This window comes from Arvicanthis niloticus, chromosome 11 (assembly GCF_011762505.2).
Source record: "Arvicanthis niloticus isolate mArvNil1 chromosome 11, mArvNil1.pat.X, whole genome shotgun sequence".
Lineage (NCBI taxonomy): Eukaryota > Metazoa > Chordata > Mammalia > Rodentia > Muridae > Arvicanthis > Arvicanthis niloticus.
This window is the reverse complement of record NC_047668.1, coordinates 51220195-51236506: the sequence shown is the minus strand read 5'-3', so window position 1 is coordinate 51236506 and position 16312 is coordinate 51220195. Positions and strand designations below refer to the sequence as shown.

Genomic DNA, 16312 nt, shown 5'->3' with positions numbered 1-16312 from the left:
CAATAAATCATACAATCAGCACAACTGTTCTTTGAACAGACCTACCCCGGACTGATTCAACTAGAGATAAGGTGATAATGCTACATTCCATACTGAAATGAGGCCATATGAATGGAGACATTAAATTTGGTGTAAAGTTTCTTCATCTGAAAATTATTTAATATATTGTCACCTCTGCTTGACTCTGCTAGAGACATGGGACTTTTACATCATAGCACCTAACCCATCCCAATAAATCAAAGGCTCAGAAATAGACCTCAACCTCAACAGAACTCAGGTCAGAGACTTTGGACAGCAGGTAGGAAGGTTTCCAGGAAAATCCTTCTCTGCAATTATCACTCTCTAGAGCAGTGGCCCTCAGCAGGATAATATCCCTCACTCAAGGGATACTTGGCAGTGTTTGGAGGCATGTTTTATTATCACTATTGAGAAGTCACTGCTTGTATTTAGAAGGTACAAATCAAGATGCTGCTAAAAGTCTTGTAATGTACAAGCTGTTACTCTGCCCATAAAAATGATCTGGCTTCTGATACTGACACTGTCCAAGTTCTAAGACTCTGCCCTAGTTAGAGTCATTAGAATATTCCAGAGAGGACAGGGTTTTCAAGGGGTAGCTGGATATTAGAGAGGTCACTCAAAAATATCCACCCAAACTGCCAGGTTCTTATCTCCATAGTATCTTCTCACATTTATGTACTTACCTATGAATGAGTTTCTTGCTTATACATATGTGTAATATGTGTTTATGCCACACATACCCAGCTTCATAATATATTCCTGATATGGCAGCTGAGCCAGTTATATAGGAGAAAGAAGGTCAGGAGCTGCCTTTAAAATATTGGTTACTGCTTTGCACGAGGCATATAACCCTGCTGTCTTCTATTGCTGTGAGGAGACGCTATGACTAAGGTAACTTATAAATCATATCATTGGGCAGCTTGCTTACAGTTTCAGAAGATTAATCCTTGACCATCATGGTAGGGAGCATGGCAGTTACTAACAGACAGCTTGTATCTGGTCCTGAAGATGGAGGCAGAGAGCAACTAGACCTGGTATGACTTTTTGAATCCTCAAAGCCGACCTCTAATGACACACTACCTGCATCACAGAGACAATTCTACCAACTGGGACCCAAGCATTCAAATCTGTGAGCTTGTGGAGAATTCTTGCTCAAACCACTGCACATTGGGTTTCCTTTCTACAGCCTTACAATAACATATGAATAGATTCTGCCCGTGATATCTATTCTAGTCATCTGATTAGTGAAGATATTTTATCTTTTTTTTTTTTTCAATTAAATGTTTTACCCATTATGTCTGTGCTGGATAGTTTTATGTCAAATTGACACAAGATAAAGTAATCAGAAAGGCGGGAATTTCAATTAAGAAAACGCTTCAACAAGATTGAGCTATAGGTAAGCCTGTAGAGCATTTTCTTAATTGCTGGTCAATGGGGGTGGGTTTAACCCATTGTAGGCAGTGCCAATCCTAGCCTGGTAGTTGTGGATTCTATAAAAAGAAAGGCTGAGCAATCCATGGAGCAGCAAGCCAGAAAGCAGCACTGCTCCCTGACCTCTGCATCAGCTCCTGCCTCCAGGTTCCTGTCTTATTTGAGATCCTACTCTGATTTCCTGTGACAGTGAACTGTGTTGTGGCTGTACAATTTAAATAACCCTTTTCCTCTCCAACTTGCCTTTTGGTCATAGTGTTTCATCGGAGCAATAGAAACCCAAACTAAGACAGCTTGTCTCTTGACTGGGGATTAGACACTAGTTCTTTATATTCTAATGTGATTCCATATCCATCACCCATATGTTTGAAACTTCTTGTACATAATATCTCTTTAAGGATACCTCCTCTGCCTGCTCCAATGCTCTTTTCTTTCATCTCCTCATATTCTCAAATGATAATATCCAAAGCTTGATAATACAAAATGTGTGCTAGTCATTACTGGCCATTAAGAACATTGAACATAGGGGGGAAAAGTAACTCATTGGTTTGTCTGGTTATAACCACCTAAGCCAGGGTTTCTCAACATGTGGGTCATGACCCCTAAAAGACCCACTGAGAAAGAAAATATATACATATATGTGATATAAATATATACTTACATTATAATTCATAACAACAGCAATATTACAGTTATGAAGCAGCAACAAAAATAATTTTATGGCTGGGAATCACCAGAACATGAGCAGCTGTATTAACGGACCACCACATTAGGAAGGTTTAGAAGACTGACCTAAGCTTTGATGCTTGTTTATGTGTTGGAAAATTAAATCAGCAACGTATACATATACTCTCAACTTTGCAAGAAACATATTACCCATTTTACAGATGAGTAAATAGTTGTTCATAATCACTTGCTTTTAAATTTCAGACCATCAACTCAAACTTGGCCATACTGAAGCGAAGAGACATCCTAACTGTTTTAATTCACTTCCCCTCATGGCATTCCCCATCTATCAGAGGAGCAGGCGTGCACATTTAAAGTCACGTCAGGCTGATGAGCCCTTCTTGGTCCTTATCCACAGGTTCCAGGCAGATATCCCACTGAGAACTCTAATGCACCTTTTCTGAAAGCCTCCTTGAGGGCCAGTGAGCACGTGGCTCAGCAAGGCACAGTCTTATGAATAGTAATGAAATCCAATCAGGAACAGAGAGGCCCGAGATTTTAATTGAGCTATCCTTTAAAGGACTGCTTTTCTCCGTGTCAAGGTCATGTTCTCCTAGCTACTGCAAGTTATTTTATGTGCGTAGCAGAGATAATAGACACTAGAGACACATTGGGGACAAGTGGCATACGGCATGGAAGAAAGGAGGAAATATACGAAAAGCAATCATTGAAGTATACACTATAGACCTTCCCATTGATAATTGGTTTAAATTATTAAAGCACATAAGAGGTTATTAACTAGAGAGAGTATAAATTACTTTTTTTTTTGCTGAGCATGACTTTTCAAAGTCTCCCAAACTTCTGTGAAAAAAAAAAAAAAAGAAGAAAAAGAAAAAAAAAGAAAAAACTTCAAATCTAAAGTCTTTAGGAAAGAAAAAAAAAGCCTTTAAAAACTTACCACCAGAGTGGATGGATGAGGAGAGAGCAGATGCCTCATGAATTTGAGATTGTGTTACCTGCCATGAGAGTATAAAATGTGAACTGGTATTTAAATAATGCTAATGGTGCTGTTGATGGGTGGCTGGCAGCGGCCTGGTCTGCAGAGTCTGGGTTGGAAGCCTCTGGGAATGAGCATACCTGAGGCAGGAGGTTGGCAGCTGAGAACTGGTCCCCTTAGCTCTCACTATGGTGATCAGTTCTGCAGCACAGGCTTGTGGCGACAAAGTGGACCTCATGGGAGAGAAGCTGGCTCACCGTGGTCACTGCGCTGTCTCATCAACCCCAGGAGACCTCGGGAAGAGGCTGAAGTCTGAGGAAAATGAATGGCATCCTCCGTCCTCCACATGGCTGACTGCTGATTTATACCCCTGCTCTGGGGCCCTTCCTGACTTTTCTGCAAATAGCCCTGATGAGCCTGCTCTTATCTAAGGCAGCCCCAATCTTCTGGGGCTTTGCATTAGCATTTTTAGGATGTACTGTTCTGGCAAGAGACCTTCTATCTAGTCAGGCCAATTATCTCCTTAGATTCCTACTTCTATCTTTATTCATTAACTCCTGATTCCTCTCTCAGAAATGAGCTCATTTAGGCTGCTAGCCTCTTCTTTGAATGACTTTCCTCCTTGCGGACTAAATCCAGGATCATTTTTTTTTTGCTCAGCATTCCCTGTCGGCCTGCTCCCTATCCCATGCTTCCCTCGCCTTATATGAGACTATATGCCTTATAGTCGGTGGTGGCACCCCAACTGAAAAATTAAGATGGTGGTCAAAACTGCCCCTCCTTCCAAGGTTTGATTTTCCTGTCCTCCAATAGTGTGAGCAATCCAACAGTCCTTAGAAAGATGGTTAAGTTGTATCAGTCATTACATGGACTAAATGCTATGAAATGCACATGTACACACATACATGTGCATAATCATGGTCATGCTATCTCCTACGAAGCTTTTTAAAAGATATATTTTTTGAAGTCTTCTTATTAAACCTTCTTAAAATTCATTTTTATATTTTTGGTCTAGTCATGCTGGTGATTGAACCCAGGACTTTTTTCATGCTAGAAGAGCGCCGAACCACTGCGCCATACGCTCAGTCCTCTTTTAACTTCCTTTAGTTATCTGTTCATTCATTTGTTCATTACCTTTGCAGCTATTCTTCCTCCACGTCTGATCAGATTTTCATGTGATATCAGCTGCCTTGTTCTTGATCTGAATCAATATAATGTAGCCAATAAAATGCCGCCCCTCCCCCCCCCAAATCAGAACTTTTATCAAGCTAAAAATCAGAAATCCTTTCCTACTACCATTAGAATACCTCCGCACACAGGAAACTGGCCTGCAAAAATATGTAATAAAACTGGTCAGATAGAAGGGACAGTCAGGCAGAGACAAACAGTGAGAATAGTAATGGGATTAGAGACGCCAGTTCCAGTGGCTCTCTCGCCTTCCTATAATTAGAGTATTAGTCTCTTGTTTGATTATGCGACCTTATTAGAGTCCTTCCAATAAATTCCCTTCTTATCCAAACTGTTTTCTTCACTTACTGCGGCTTATATCCAAAGGACTCCTGAATAACAGAGAAAACGATGCCTGAAACAATGAACTCCCAAATAATAACAGCACTTATCTTAGAGTATTTTTTTTCTTTGCTTATCTTCATTTACCACTGCTTTAAAATGAATCTGGAATATTTACATGATTTTGTGAAAGTGTGCTCTTCTTGTCACGATGATTTGTCTACTGATCTGATTAAAACAGAAACACTGATCAAAGGGATAATGAATGCAATTGGAAGGAAATTCAGTAGCTACCAGCCGCTCGACTAGAACTAGGTCAGGATCCCATGTTTGTATGTTTTGTAAATATTTATTAAGTTCCCAGCATCACCAGGCTTTGTACCTATAAGACTGAGCAAATGTGGACATGGTATCTGCTGAGCTTGGAAGCTAAAGGGAATTTAATTAGACCAATAACCACCCTAGGAAATGGAAGGTTGCTACTGTAATGAGTGTTATGAAGAGAAGAAATTTGTAAACAAAGAGATATGACCTAGCTGGGAACGTCAGGAAGACTGAATAAAGAAAGTACTAAGGTCTGGAAATAATCAAGAGATCACTGATGAAGACATAAAAGAACATTCCTGGGAATGGAGACTATCACAATCTCATGCCAGCAGAAAATATGAGGAAACTGGGACAGTAAGGGAAATCTGGTATCTCTGAAGTGAATGAAGCAAGGGGAAAACAGGAGGAGAAGAGCTGGAGGAGCTGGAATTATCAAACCAAGCAACATATTTAGAATCAAGTCAGAGTTTAACATTTTTCCTCAGGAGGTCATTAGAGGACACATACACTAACTTTGTATTTCAGTGTTTGAGATGAGCAGTGATAGGTAATCTTGCTTGTCAACCTGATGGGATTTGGAATCACCGTGAAAACAAATCTTGAGGCATGTCTGTGAGGGATTATCTAAAGTAGGTTAATTTAGCAAGAAATTCAAATGTAGATGGTACCATTCTTCAGAGGCACTTATCTCACTCCACTTCCTGGCTGTGGATACGATATGACCAGTCACTTCAGGATCCTACTACCATAAGGTACCTGATGTACCTTAATAGATAGTGTCCCATAGAGTTAAAGCCAGAACAAACCATTCTATCTTCAATTGTTTTCATTGGGGATGTTGTCACAGTAATGAGACAACAGATGCAGCAATGAAGTGTGAAGATGTTCATAGTATCTAGTGAACATCACTCTGAATGTGGCATGGAGAACAGACTAAAGATCTATTGAAGGTTCAGCTTAGTTAATGACAGAAATCCTTGGACTGGTCATCTGCCAGGTGAAAAATGACATCAGCCAGGTGAGAAATGACAGTAATATGCCCAATAAGGTTTGTTATGAACATGAAGAAGAGTCAGACATATATTTAAAGTAGCTAGTTATTGATCTTTCCAAAAATTTACTTTCTATCAGAGACAGAAATCCCTTTGTCATAGACGGAGGAATTTGCATTTATAAAAGGATAACATGGTTATACTTAATTGGGTTGCATTTTGTTGGGTCTTGTTTCTATCAGAAGTAATTAAAGGAAAGTTCACAACAGAGTTGGAATTCAAACTATGTACTAAAAAATGGCTCAGGCCCCGTAGGAAAAAAAAAAAAAAATCCTATGCAATTAAGCAGTAAATAAGAAGGCATTCTCAAACTGGACAAGTTATTACATTTACTTAACAGGGGAGCTAAGTAAAGAGATTAACTTATTTACAGAAACTGAGGCAATGGGGAAGAACCATAGAGTTGTTGTCTATACTAGAAACGAGAGAGTACACTATATAGAGAAATATTGACCACTTTCCTTTCCTCACTTCCATTCTTTTATCTGATTCAGATTTACGAGATGCATTGCTTCAACTAAGCTATACCCTGTAGGAATGAAAGCTTTTTGATGTAATGTATACACATGAGACCTCCAGAGCACAAAACAAGAAAGAACATTATCTACAGAAGAAACCCAAAGACAGTTCAGCTTATGTGCCCTTGAGCAGTATAAAAATATATCTAGTTAACAAACATTCTATTGGGGATTGGTTCTAATGCTTTGTCTTAATTCGGCGCCTAAAATCACACAGTAATCTGCAAGTCCAGACGTTAAAGTTCCCTGTCCCTAATTGGTTTTTGATTGGTCAATAAAGTTATTAAAAGCCAGTAGTTGGGCAGGGTTAAATTTCCTGGAGAAGGGATAAAATGAGGAAGAAAGGGCAGAAGCTCCATGAGGGAGAAGCAAAGTGATCAGACTTAAGAGCCCACTGACATGTAAGAATCAGGGAAGGAACCCCAGGGGCCACTCCTCTAGTTGGGTCTGAGGTAGCAAAGGTAAAATATAGATTTAGCAAATATTAATTCAGGAATATCAGAGGGGAGTGTATTAGCCACTTTAAGGTTCAGGAGTTGCCCAACCATTGAACGAGTAAGGCATATTAAAAATAACTCTAGGAGTGTGTGTCATTCATTTGTAAATCCAGAGCTCTTGGGCACACCTGCCAGGAACATAGAGCAACTTTTAAATACTTACTGTTAAAACATTCACTAAATATGTACTCTGTCCATGACTCAAGAATCTCAGTGGAGGGATTAGAAAGATAGCTTAACATTTAAGGGCACTTGCTGCTCTTTTAAGGATCAGGGTTCAGCTCCCAGCACCTATATCTGGCAGCACATCACTGCCTCTAACTCCAAGGAATTCAAAACTTTCTTCTAGTTTTTCTGACATTTTCTGGAACTACACACATGTGTATATGTACACTTGAGAGATAGGCATACATATATAATTTAAAAAAAAATAAGTCTTCAAGAAAATAGTATTAGTGGATGGTACAGGAGGTTCAAGTCTCTAGTAGAACTACAGGAACTCAGAGTCAAGGGTCTGGAAGACTATATAGACTTTGAAAGTATTAAATAAAGATGCAAATGCAAACTCACAGGACAAGGAAAGAACACAATGTGTCACTCACAAGGTTGTGAACAATAGCAGAGACATAGGCTGCTTGCTAGTCTATCATTCATAGATGATGACTATTATGGCCTAGAACAACCATTAATAAAAATCTTTATTACAAAACAAGGTAGTGCACTGGGGGTGTGGCTTACTTGTAGAGTCCTATAATCAATTAGTACTCCTCTAGTAGAAGGAGACTCTGGGTTTGGTTTTCTACATTATGATACAGTGGGTGGAGACCTCTTGAGGCAGGGGCTGCATATCAGATATCTTGTATATCAGATATTTACATTATGATTCATAACAGTAGCAAGATTACAATTATGAAATAGAAATAAAATAATTCTATGGGGTTGGGTCACCACAACATGAGGAACAGGACTGAAGGGTCTCAGCGTTGGGAAGGTTAAGAATTACTGCTGTAGAAAAGGTCTGGTGATGCAGGAGCTTGATTAGAGCCCAGAGGGTGAAAAATAGTTGGAGATTTGAAGAGCAAGGGGATAAGAAAGGCTTTGCCAGGTAGGAAACGAGTATCTGCAAAATGGGAGAGAGAGAGAGAGAGAGAGAGAGAGAGAGAGAGAGAGAAAGCAAATTATATTTGAGAAATATGATTTTGGAGTTATTACTAAGACCATGTAAGCAAGCAAAAAATCAATTGTGCTGGAAATGTTATTTTATTCATTGATTTGTTTTTCAAATTGAGCACTAGGTGTTAGGCACCACTCCTAGCACTGAGGATAACACAGTGTGCATGATAGATAAGGTCCCTGGGGTTATAGAGAAGATATTCCAGCCAGGTAAAGAGAATATAAATAAATATATATGTTAGGCAAACATCAAATGGTGAATCATTCAAAGAGGATTACTACTGGGTGATGCATGAGAGAATGATAATATGATAACTTGTAGGATTTTCAAAGAAAATCTCAACAAGGGGGCTCTGAACTCCAATGAGACATAAGTAGTGATAATGTTCTTGTGCTTTATTATGAGGAGAATTCAATATTAAGGAAGGAATTTCAGACAGAGAAAGAAATAGAATCCATCACCTGTAATGGGTGCTTTTCTCAAGTAATGTGCCCGAGAAAATAAATGAAGATCAAGATAGCGAGAGTCTTGTGATGAAATTCACTCAAGGTGCAGGCTCATTTGTTTTGGGTAAAGAAAGGCTAGTACATTCTCAGGATTCTGTGACTAGTTGATATGACAGTGATAGCTTACAATTAGGCATGGGAGAGAGATTTACATCAGGGAAATAGACACATGCTATAAATTAGAGTTTCTTTCAACCAATATCCAAGCATCTCTCTCACTCTACCTCCATTCAGAAAGTGTGCTGTATATTCATCAGGTTGCCCCAGACTAGAGAACAATATATTCATTTGTGGATTATTAATTAGGAAGTGAAAAAAAAACTAAAGCTATCATTGAGGGCCATTGGCATAGAGAGTCTTTTAAGCCAGGGCAAAGGTGACATAATCCAAGGAGAGTGTAAAGGAAAAAAGTGGAATATACAGTTAGATGAAGAAAAAAAGTTAAGACCAATTCCCAACAGACTGAGAAGTAACACTGGCTTGGAGAAAAACCCAAGCCTGGTGAATCTGATGCTTGGATGCTAGGACAACTAAGGAAGAGCAGCTCAGAGAAAACAGGACTGTGTTCTGGTGAATGTTACTGAGGACTCCAAGACAGAAGTCACGTGGAATAGCAACAAAGGAATCACTAGAATTTCTTACAGTAGAAGTTAGTGAAATACTGAGGACTAGCTAAAGACTTATCGGAAGAAATTTAAAAAGTATGTTCAAAGATGCAGAAAAGATTACAAAGGGGGCATAAGGGAGTGATAGTCAATGTTTTCAGGATGGAATCAGAAGGGATGCTGTGTGTGTGTGTGTGTGTGTGTGTGTGTGTGTGTGTGTGTGTGTGTGTGTGTGTGTATGTTTGTTTGTGCATGTTCATATATGTGCAGGTGCCCATATGTAGGTGCATATATGTGCCCATGTAGATGGAGGTTTGTGAACAAACTGGGTATCATTATTTAGGTACCATCTGCCTTTATAATAAAGAGGGTCCCTCAAAGACCTAGAGCCTTGCCAAGCAGGCAAGCTCCAGGGACCTGCTCATCTCTGCCTTTCATCTCACCATTGCTAGCATTACCCACCATTTTGTTTTGTTTACACTTGGGTTTTGAGAATGGAACTTATGTCCTCACAGCTGAGAGACAAACATAGCACTGACTAAACCTTTTTGTTTATGAGGTAGCAAATACTATATGTGTTTAACACACTAATGCCAACAATCTTATTGAAAGAGAAACATCAGGAAAAAAAACTGAGAAAGGCATATAAAGACTATGGAAAAACAGGAAGGAACAGAATCTCCAGCCCAAGAGGAAGAGGTTGTCAATCAACAAGTACCTCCAAAGGCCATATTCCTTATCCTGACCCTACTCACCTATTCTCTGTGTGACTTGTACACCTCTGGTTTCTGACATCATTCTTGGAATGTTTTCTAACATCTATTTTCTCTAGTGCAGTGATTCTCAACCTTCCTAATGTCGAGATCCTTTAATACAGTTCCTTATATTGTAGGGACCCCCAACCATGAAATTTATTTTGTTGTTACTTCATAACTGTAATCTTGCTACTGTTTTGATTCATAATGCAAATATCTGTCTCGACCCATGGTCTTATACACTTCCTGAAAGTTGTTCAAACTGGTGGTGACCCACCAGTTGAGAACTGCTCATCTGGTGGCCTCAAGCTAAGTTAGAGCCTCTTTCTGTTTTGTTCTTGTTCCAAGTCCCAGCTGCCACCCCAATTTCAGACATGCAGAAAGGCACTGAATATATGCTGAGCATGTGTTGAGCAAGACTAAAACATTTTAACTTAAATCACAGTAAGACCATTAGCACTTATTTGAACATTTGATTTAATCATAGTCAGTGTTGAGGAGCTAGACATAACTAGCAAAAAATAGACAACGTCAATGACACAATTTTTTTCTTATTTTAAATTTGACTTAGATTGACAGAGAATAAGGTTGGGGCCAGATGGATGTGGGAGTAAGGGGAAGAGATAGCTCTCTCTGCAAGTCACCAATCAAAAAGAATGATTGCCATCTTACATATAATCCTGTTTAATTCTTGACAGAAACTAATTGTACATGTAACCCCAACTTATCTACCAAAAGTATTTAGTCCAAATTCTTCAGTAGAAATTTTAGTGTATCTTTTCTATTATCTGAAAAGATATTCCACTCTGGCCCTTGCTTTTTTCCTTGAGGCCAATGAAATTAGCACCGGTCACTTCTTCTAACAATAGCCTTACTCCATCCCTTACATATTAGGCAAGTTTCAATGCCATTTCCATGAAATAGATTCCATGTTCTTCTTTTGTTACCTAGAATTTCCATCTTTCCAACTCAAGTCACAGCTACTCCAAGAAACCTTTCCAATTAGGAAAACATTACTTGCTTAAATATTATAGTCAGTACTGTGAGTGTGTGTGTGTGGGGGGGGTGTGGGTGTGTGTATAAAGCAAGAGAGAGTCAGTTATTATTTAGTTGTTGTAAAGTAACACCTCATTGATTTGAGCCTGGAGAGAGGGAAGAAGGTATGGAAATGGGGAGGAGAAAGAAGAGAGTGAATGAGGTGGAGTGGGCAGATAGCCATTGCCTCAGTAGACAAGAACTCGGGGCTCGCACCTAACATTTCTTCCACCTTCAGCAGTACCCAAAGCAAGATAGAAGACTCTCAGTAACAAAGTTCCATTCAGATTGCTGTAGCAAGATACCTCTGTATCTAAATTATAATACCCTCTCTCTCTCTATTTATAACAGCTCTACAGGCTGCAGAGTCCAAGTGCCCATGGATTCAGAAAGCTGCTTTCTGCCTTATAGCATGTTCTAGCACTATTCTTAGGAAGACAGCAAATGAATTGCTTTGAGATCTTATTGATTATGGTTTCAACCCCATTCATAAAGATTGGGTTCTTAAGGCTTGATATTTTCCCAGAGGAGCCACTTCCCTGAGACACTCTACTGGAAATTAAGCTGCCACGGATAGCTTTTGAAATATACAGCATTCACACCAAACAAGGACAACATGGTCCTGAGAAACTCAGTTTTTACTATAGATGGATTATGTAAGTCACACATCACCCACATTCTTCTAGGTAATAGGTTACTGATGTTCCTTGTTGTTTTCCCTGAAAATGATATGTACATGTTTTCTAAATTTTACTTTTCTAGGTAGATTTTTGAAACAACCATGACTACTGTATCCTGTCTAAAAAATGAAATGAAACAATACATTCTGCAAATAGGAAAGTGGAATTTCAGTGCAGAAACTAGGACCTTCTCAGAAATGCCCGTACATGAGTGATCTTGAGGGACTCACCCTCTCTTTCTAGACCTAAAACTAACAGTTTTAGACTTTCTAAAACTAACAGTTTTAATCACCAGTCTCTGGGTTCTTTCTGGCTCTGTCAGACAACAGTTGTAAATGAGAGGCCCGCTTCCCCACTATCCTTTGATCAACACTGCAGGCCATACTCTTTCCTGACATCCTTCCTTTTCGGAACATAATTGAAATAATGTGGGGGACATATCTGTTTTCGTTCCCCAAGCAGAAATGTAAGTCATCAGCTCTCGTCATTTAACCTTTCAACAAATAGCTTTGTTTGTTTCAACCAGCAGCAGAATAAATAATTATAATAAAATGTCTTAATATAAAGCTGAACAGAGAATAGTCAAGCCACTAAATTAGAAAATATCCATGTGCCCATATGGTACCTAGAAATCATATTCCCATTAGCAGACTTGCTTTTAGATAGTAAAAAATTGGAAATCAATTTACCAAACATCATGTCCAGGTTGGAAGCACGGTGGTTCTAATATTCAGTCCAGTAGCATTTTTCTTGTGGGGGCCAGTGTTAGAAGCTAGCAACGTGCCCCAAATATGACATGGAAGTAGGGCTTTGTTGTTAGCCACAGCATATGCCCCCTGGCAATTCTCACTGGTGCCTGCCTTGGCAACAGAAATTGGCTGCCTCTTCCTATTTGTCTCTTCGCTCCTATAGGCATAATGTGAGTATTTGTTATACTAAAGGGTTTGCTTCGCTCACTTGGTATTAGACTTAGGGATCAGACATGAAATAATTATTCAGCCTGGAGCAGCTTTTCTCTTGCACTTCCATTTCTAAGCCAGCGGCCAGTTTCTGCAGGGATCTGTATGCTAGGAAGAAAAGCCACTCACAGCCCTACTGGAGTTTGTGCTGATTGAGAGCAGATCATTAAACCCTTTATTTATGTTACCTTGAAACTAAAAGGAAATTCTCCAGCTTTGGCCTGAATGACTGGGTCCCATGAATGCAGCAAATGCCTCTTCTATTAGTATCTGTGAGAGTCCATTTATAATGTGCCCCTCTGGTTGTGTTGACTTTCATCTATGACCTCAAAAGTTACACACTCCATCTAAATGGTGTCTATTTGTTGAATGACTCCCCATCTGTATTTCAAGAAGGCCAAGTATACTGCCTTTGGGGATCTCAATGTCAGTGTTTTATGCATGGTACTTCTCCTGTTTACTAATTGCTGTTTTTAAGACATCCTTAGAAATTGGGGCTGGAAAGAAAGCTCACTGGTTAGCAGCCCAGACCTCTCTTGTAGAAAACCTAAATTCAGGTCCCAGAAGCTATGTCAAATGATTCAAAAGTGCCTGTACTCTAGGCCCAGTAAATCTGATTCCTCTAGTCTTTATGAGCATGCATGCATGTGTGCACACAGACACACACACATATGTACAAGTGCACATGCACACACACATGTACATACTCAAACTCCTAATACACACATACAATTTAAAAAATAATTCATTTTTTTAAAACTTGCTTTAAAAAATGAAATTTGAAATTCACTTTCCCTGAACTGGTTTGTAGTTGCTGAGAAAGCCACATGGCATATTTTTTATTTATGAAAGTCTTTCATGTGTGTATCAGGCCTGAGTCTCAGGGCTGTGTTTTTGTCTATCCAGGCCAAATGACTCCTGCAGTCGGTTTAGTATCTGAAGATGTAGATAGACACAGATAATCATTTTCAAACATCCCTCAAATATATAATTAGCAGCCAATAGCTAGACCCATAGATAAATGGCATTTGCCTTTCTAGAGAACATAGTGGAGTGAGGATATAAACAGTTAACAGACATAAGTGGTATAAAATACAGGACTGCAAGAGGCAAAGAAGGGGGTGAAATAAGCACATAACACATCACTTGTTTTAAATGAGGAAGTCCACCCTAGGATGACTTTCCACAATTTCATATTGTCTTCTTTGCTCTTTTGGTAGGGTTGGGGAGGCATCATTGAATCAGTGGTACTCAAGAAACATATCACCTTCTAATATAGTACGCAGCACGTCATGGTATGTGTGTGAGATGACCCCTCCCCCACCAAAGTCTCTCAAATTGAAGGCTTAGTCCCCAGGTGCCCACGTGAATGGGAAGCTCATAGAAATTTTAAGAAGTGATACAGCTGAAGAAAGGTGACAGGGTTTGCCTTCAAAATGATCTTGACAGTGGTATCCCTCCACCCCAACCATAGTTTTGTTTTCCTGGCCACCATATGTAAGCAGATTTACCTGATCCTTGACATAAGGAGTCCACTTCATTACATAGTGCTGGAAAGAGCAGAGCCAAATGTGATGGACCAAGGCCTCTGAATGTGTGAGCAAAACTAAGTCTTCTTTCCCTCAACTTCTTTTCTTCTGTTATTCTGTCACAGAGACAGAAAGGTGAATAAATTTTATGTAATAAATACATTTTATCTAATTTGTCTACACACACAGACACACCACACAGACTGATTAGTTTGTAAATAAAACAAAAGAAATGAAAAAGAACCCTCACTCCTAATGAGTTTATATTATATATGAGGAAAACAATGCATGAAGCACTTTATGGGATATGATATAAATGACCAGAGTTAAGGAAATAGAGTGTACTATAAAATTTGCTTTGCCTATAACTACCTTCAGGAAAGTCAGAGAAGGCTTCATTGAAAAAAGCCACTAAATTCAACTTGCCAACAAGGTTATTTCCTGCATCCTTCTCATGTTTTGCAGGCCCTGAACATTCAAAACAAAACAAGACAAAACAAAACAAAAACAGAAGAAAGGGTCTTCACTTGCTGTTGAACAAAAAAGAACTACTAAGGAGAACTGAGAACATATATTCACTCGATAGGACCAATTCAGCAATGGCATTTATTACAGGTTTCTCGGTCATACTCCCAAAATTCACACCATAGCTCTTCCATTTATGATCAACGTGACTTCAGACATGTTCTTGTTTAATCACCTTCCTACTATGTCTAACATCTCATCTCTACAATAGACATGAACATACCCTGTAAGACTCTTCTTCAATTTGAATGAAATAATAATTAAAACATTGAACATAGTTATTTGGTCATATTAAGAATCAACTTTTAAAAATCATTTTCCATAATGTACATACTCCAACCAAAGCCCTTTCCTCATCTTCCAAGTCAGAAGAACTACAGTCACCATCTTCCAAGTCACCATCCAGGGGAGCTGCAGTCACCTGAAAGATAATGGGAATCCAGTGAAATGAGGCAACCTTACCAGCCAATATGTATTGCTATAAAGAGATACCAAGACTTAACCAAGAGATACTAGGCCAGCACTGTCCTCTGGCCTAGGGGTGGAACGTTACATAGTTATATCAAGGAGGCTCTGGGAGCTTCCCAGGGAGGCATGACTCCTTGTTGCCCAGGTTCATGCTTTGTGTGTCTTTATATGCTCTGCAAATACAGATGCCAGCACAGATCACTCAGATCTACGCCACTATGATTGCTGAGAAAGCAGATATATTATAGAAATGCAGTCATTATGATTTCATAAAATGCTGTTTATTTCTATGTCAGCATGATTGAAAGCTGCCTTGGTCCCATAAGGTTACAAAAATAAGAAAGACGGGAGTTCTCCAGTCCAATTACTTCCCCGTATGTCTTTGTCCACCTTGATTCTTTGTTAATTCTGTGGTCTTTACTCTTCCTTTCTCTAAAATGCGTTTCCAGTAGATTTCAATGTACGGCGTAATAGAGAAGATGCTACATTTTGCTTTTGTAGTATGTCTGCCATACAGGTCTTAAGATGCTCCTCCAAATAGCTAAGTTACTCTTTTTAACTCATGTCCAGGTTAAATATAAACCATATTACTCGTATAAAAGGGCAAAAGACACTAGTTTGCTCTGAAGTTCTCCAAACAATGGCACTAGATGCAATGCAAAGAGGATAAGAGTCAATGTGGGTGCACAAAGAATTAAACTCTGTAAAGAAAACAAAATAGAAAAATAACTGGGTGATAGAGATACAAGTGAAAGATAGAAAAAGAGAGGAAGAGAGGGAAAGAGAGAGAAAGAGGAGAGAGAATATGAATCAAATTTGTAAGCACGGTTGAGTAAGGTCTGTTCACAAAATGAATCTGGGGTTGTTTAGAAAACCAATATCTTTGAGATTTCTTTCATTAGAGATCAAGCCATGGGGATCAGGTTTCTACTCTAGGACTTGGCCTGATCTGTTACAACTTTAATCTCAGTGGAACAGACACAAAAAGAACAGCTTTGTCCTTTGGCCTAGGGGCTGAACATTATGTACAGCTATATCAAGGAGGCTCAGGGAACTTCCCA

At 39.2% G+C, this 16312-nt stretch overlaps 1 protein-coding gene across 1 annotated transcript in view; it reads right to left on the bottom strand.

The window, feature by feature from the left end:
• The window catches only part of LOC117716746 (uncharacterized), a 29136-nt gene extending 13937 nt beyond the window's left edge, over positions 1-15199 (bottom strand). Inside the window, exons 1-2 of the mRNA XM_076942480.1 lie at positions 15118-15199; positions 14241-14374 (exon numbers count right to left, since the gene is read on the bottom strand). Coding sequence (XP_076798595.1) covers positions 14241-14374; positions 15118-15185 — 202 coding nt within the window. The 5' untranslated portion in view covers positions 15186-15199. The remainder of the gene's footprint in view (positions 1-14240; positions 14375-15117) is intronic.
• Positions 15200-16312: the final 1113 nt, after the last annotated feature.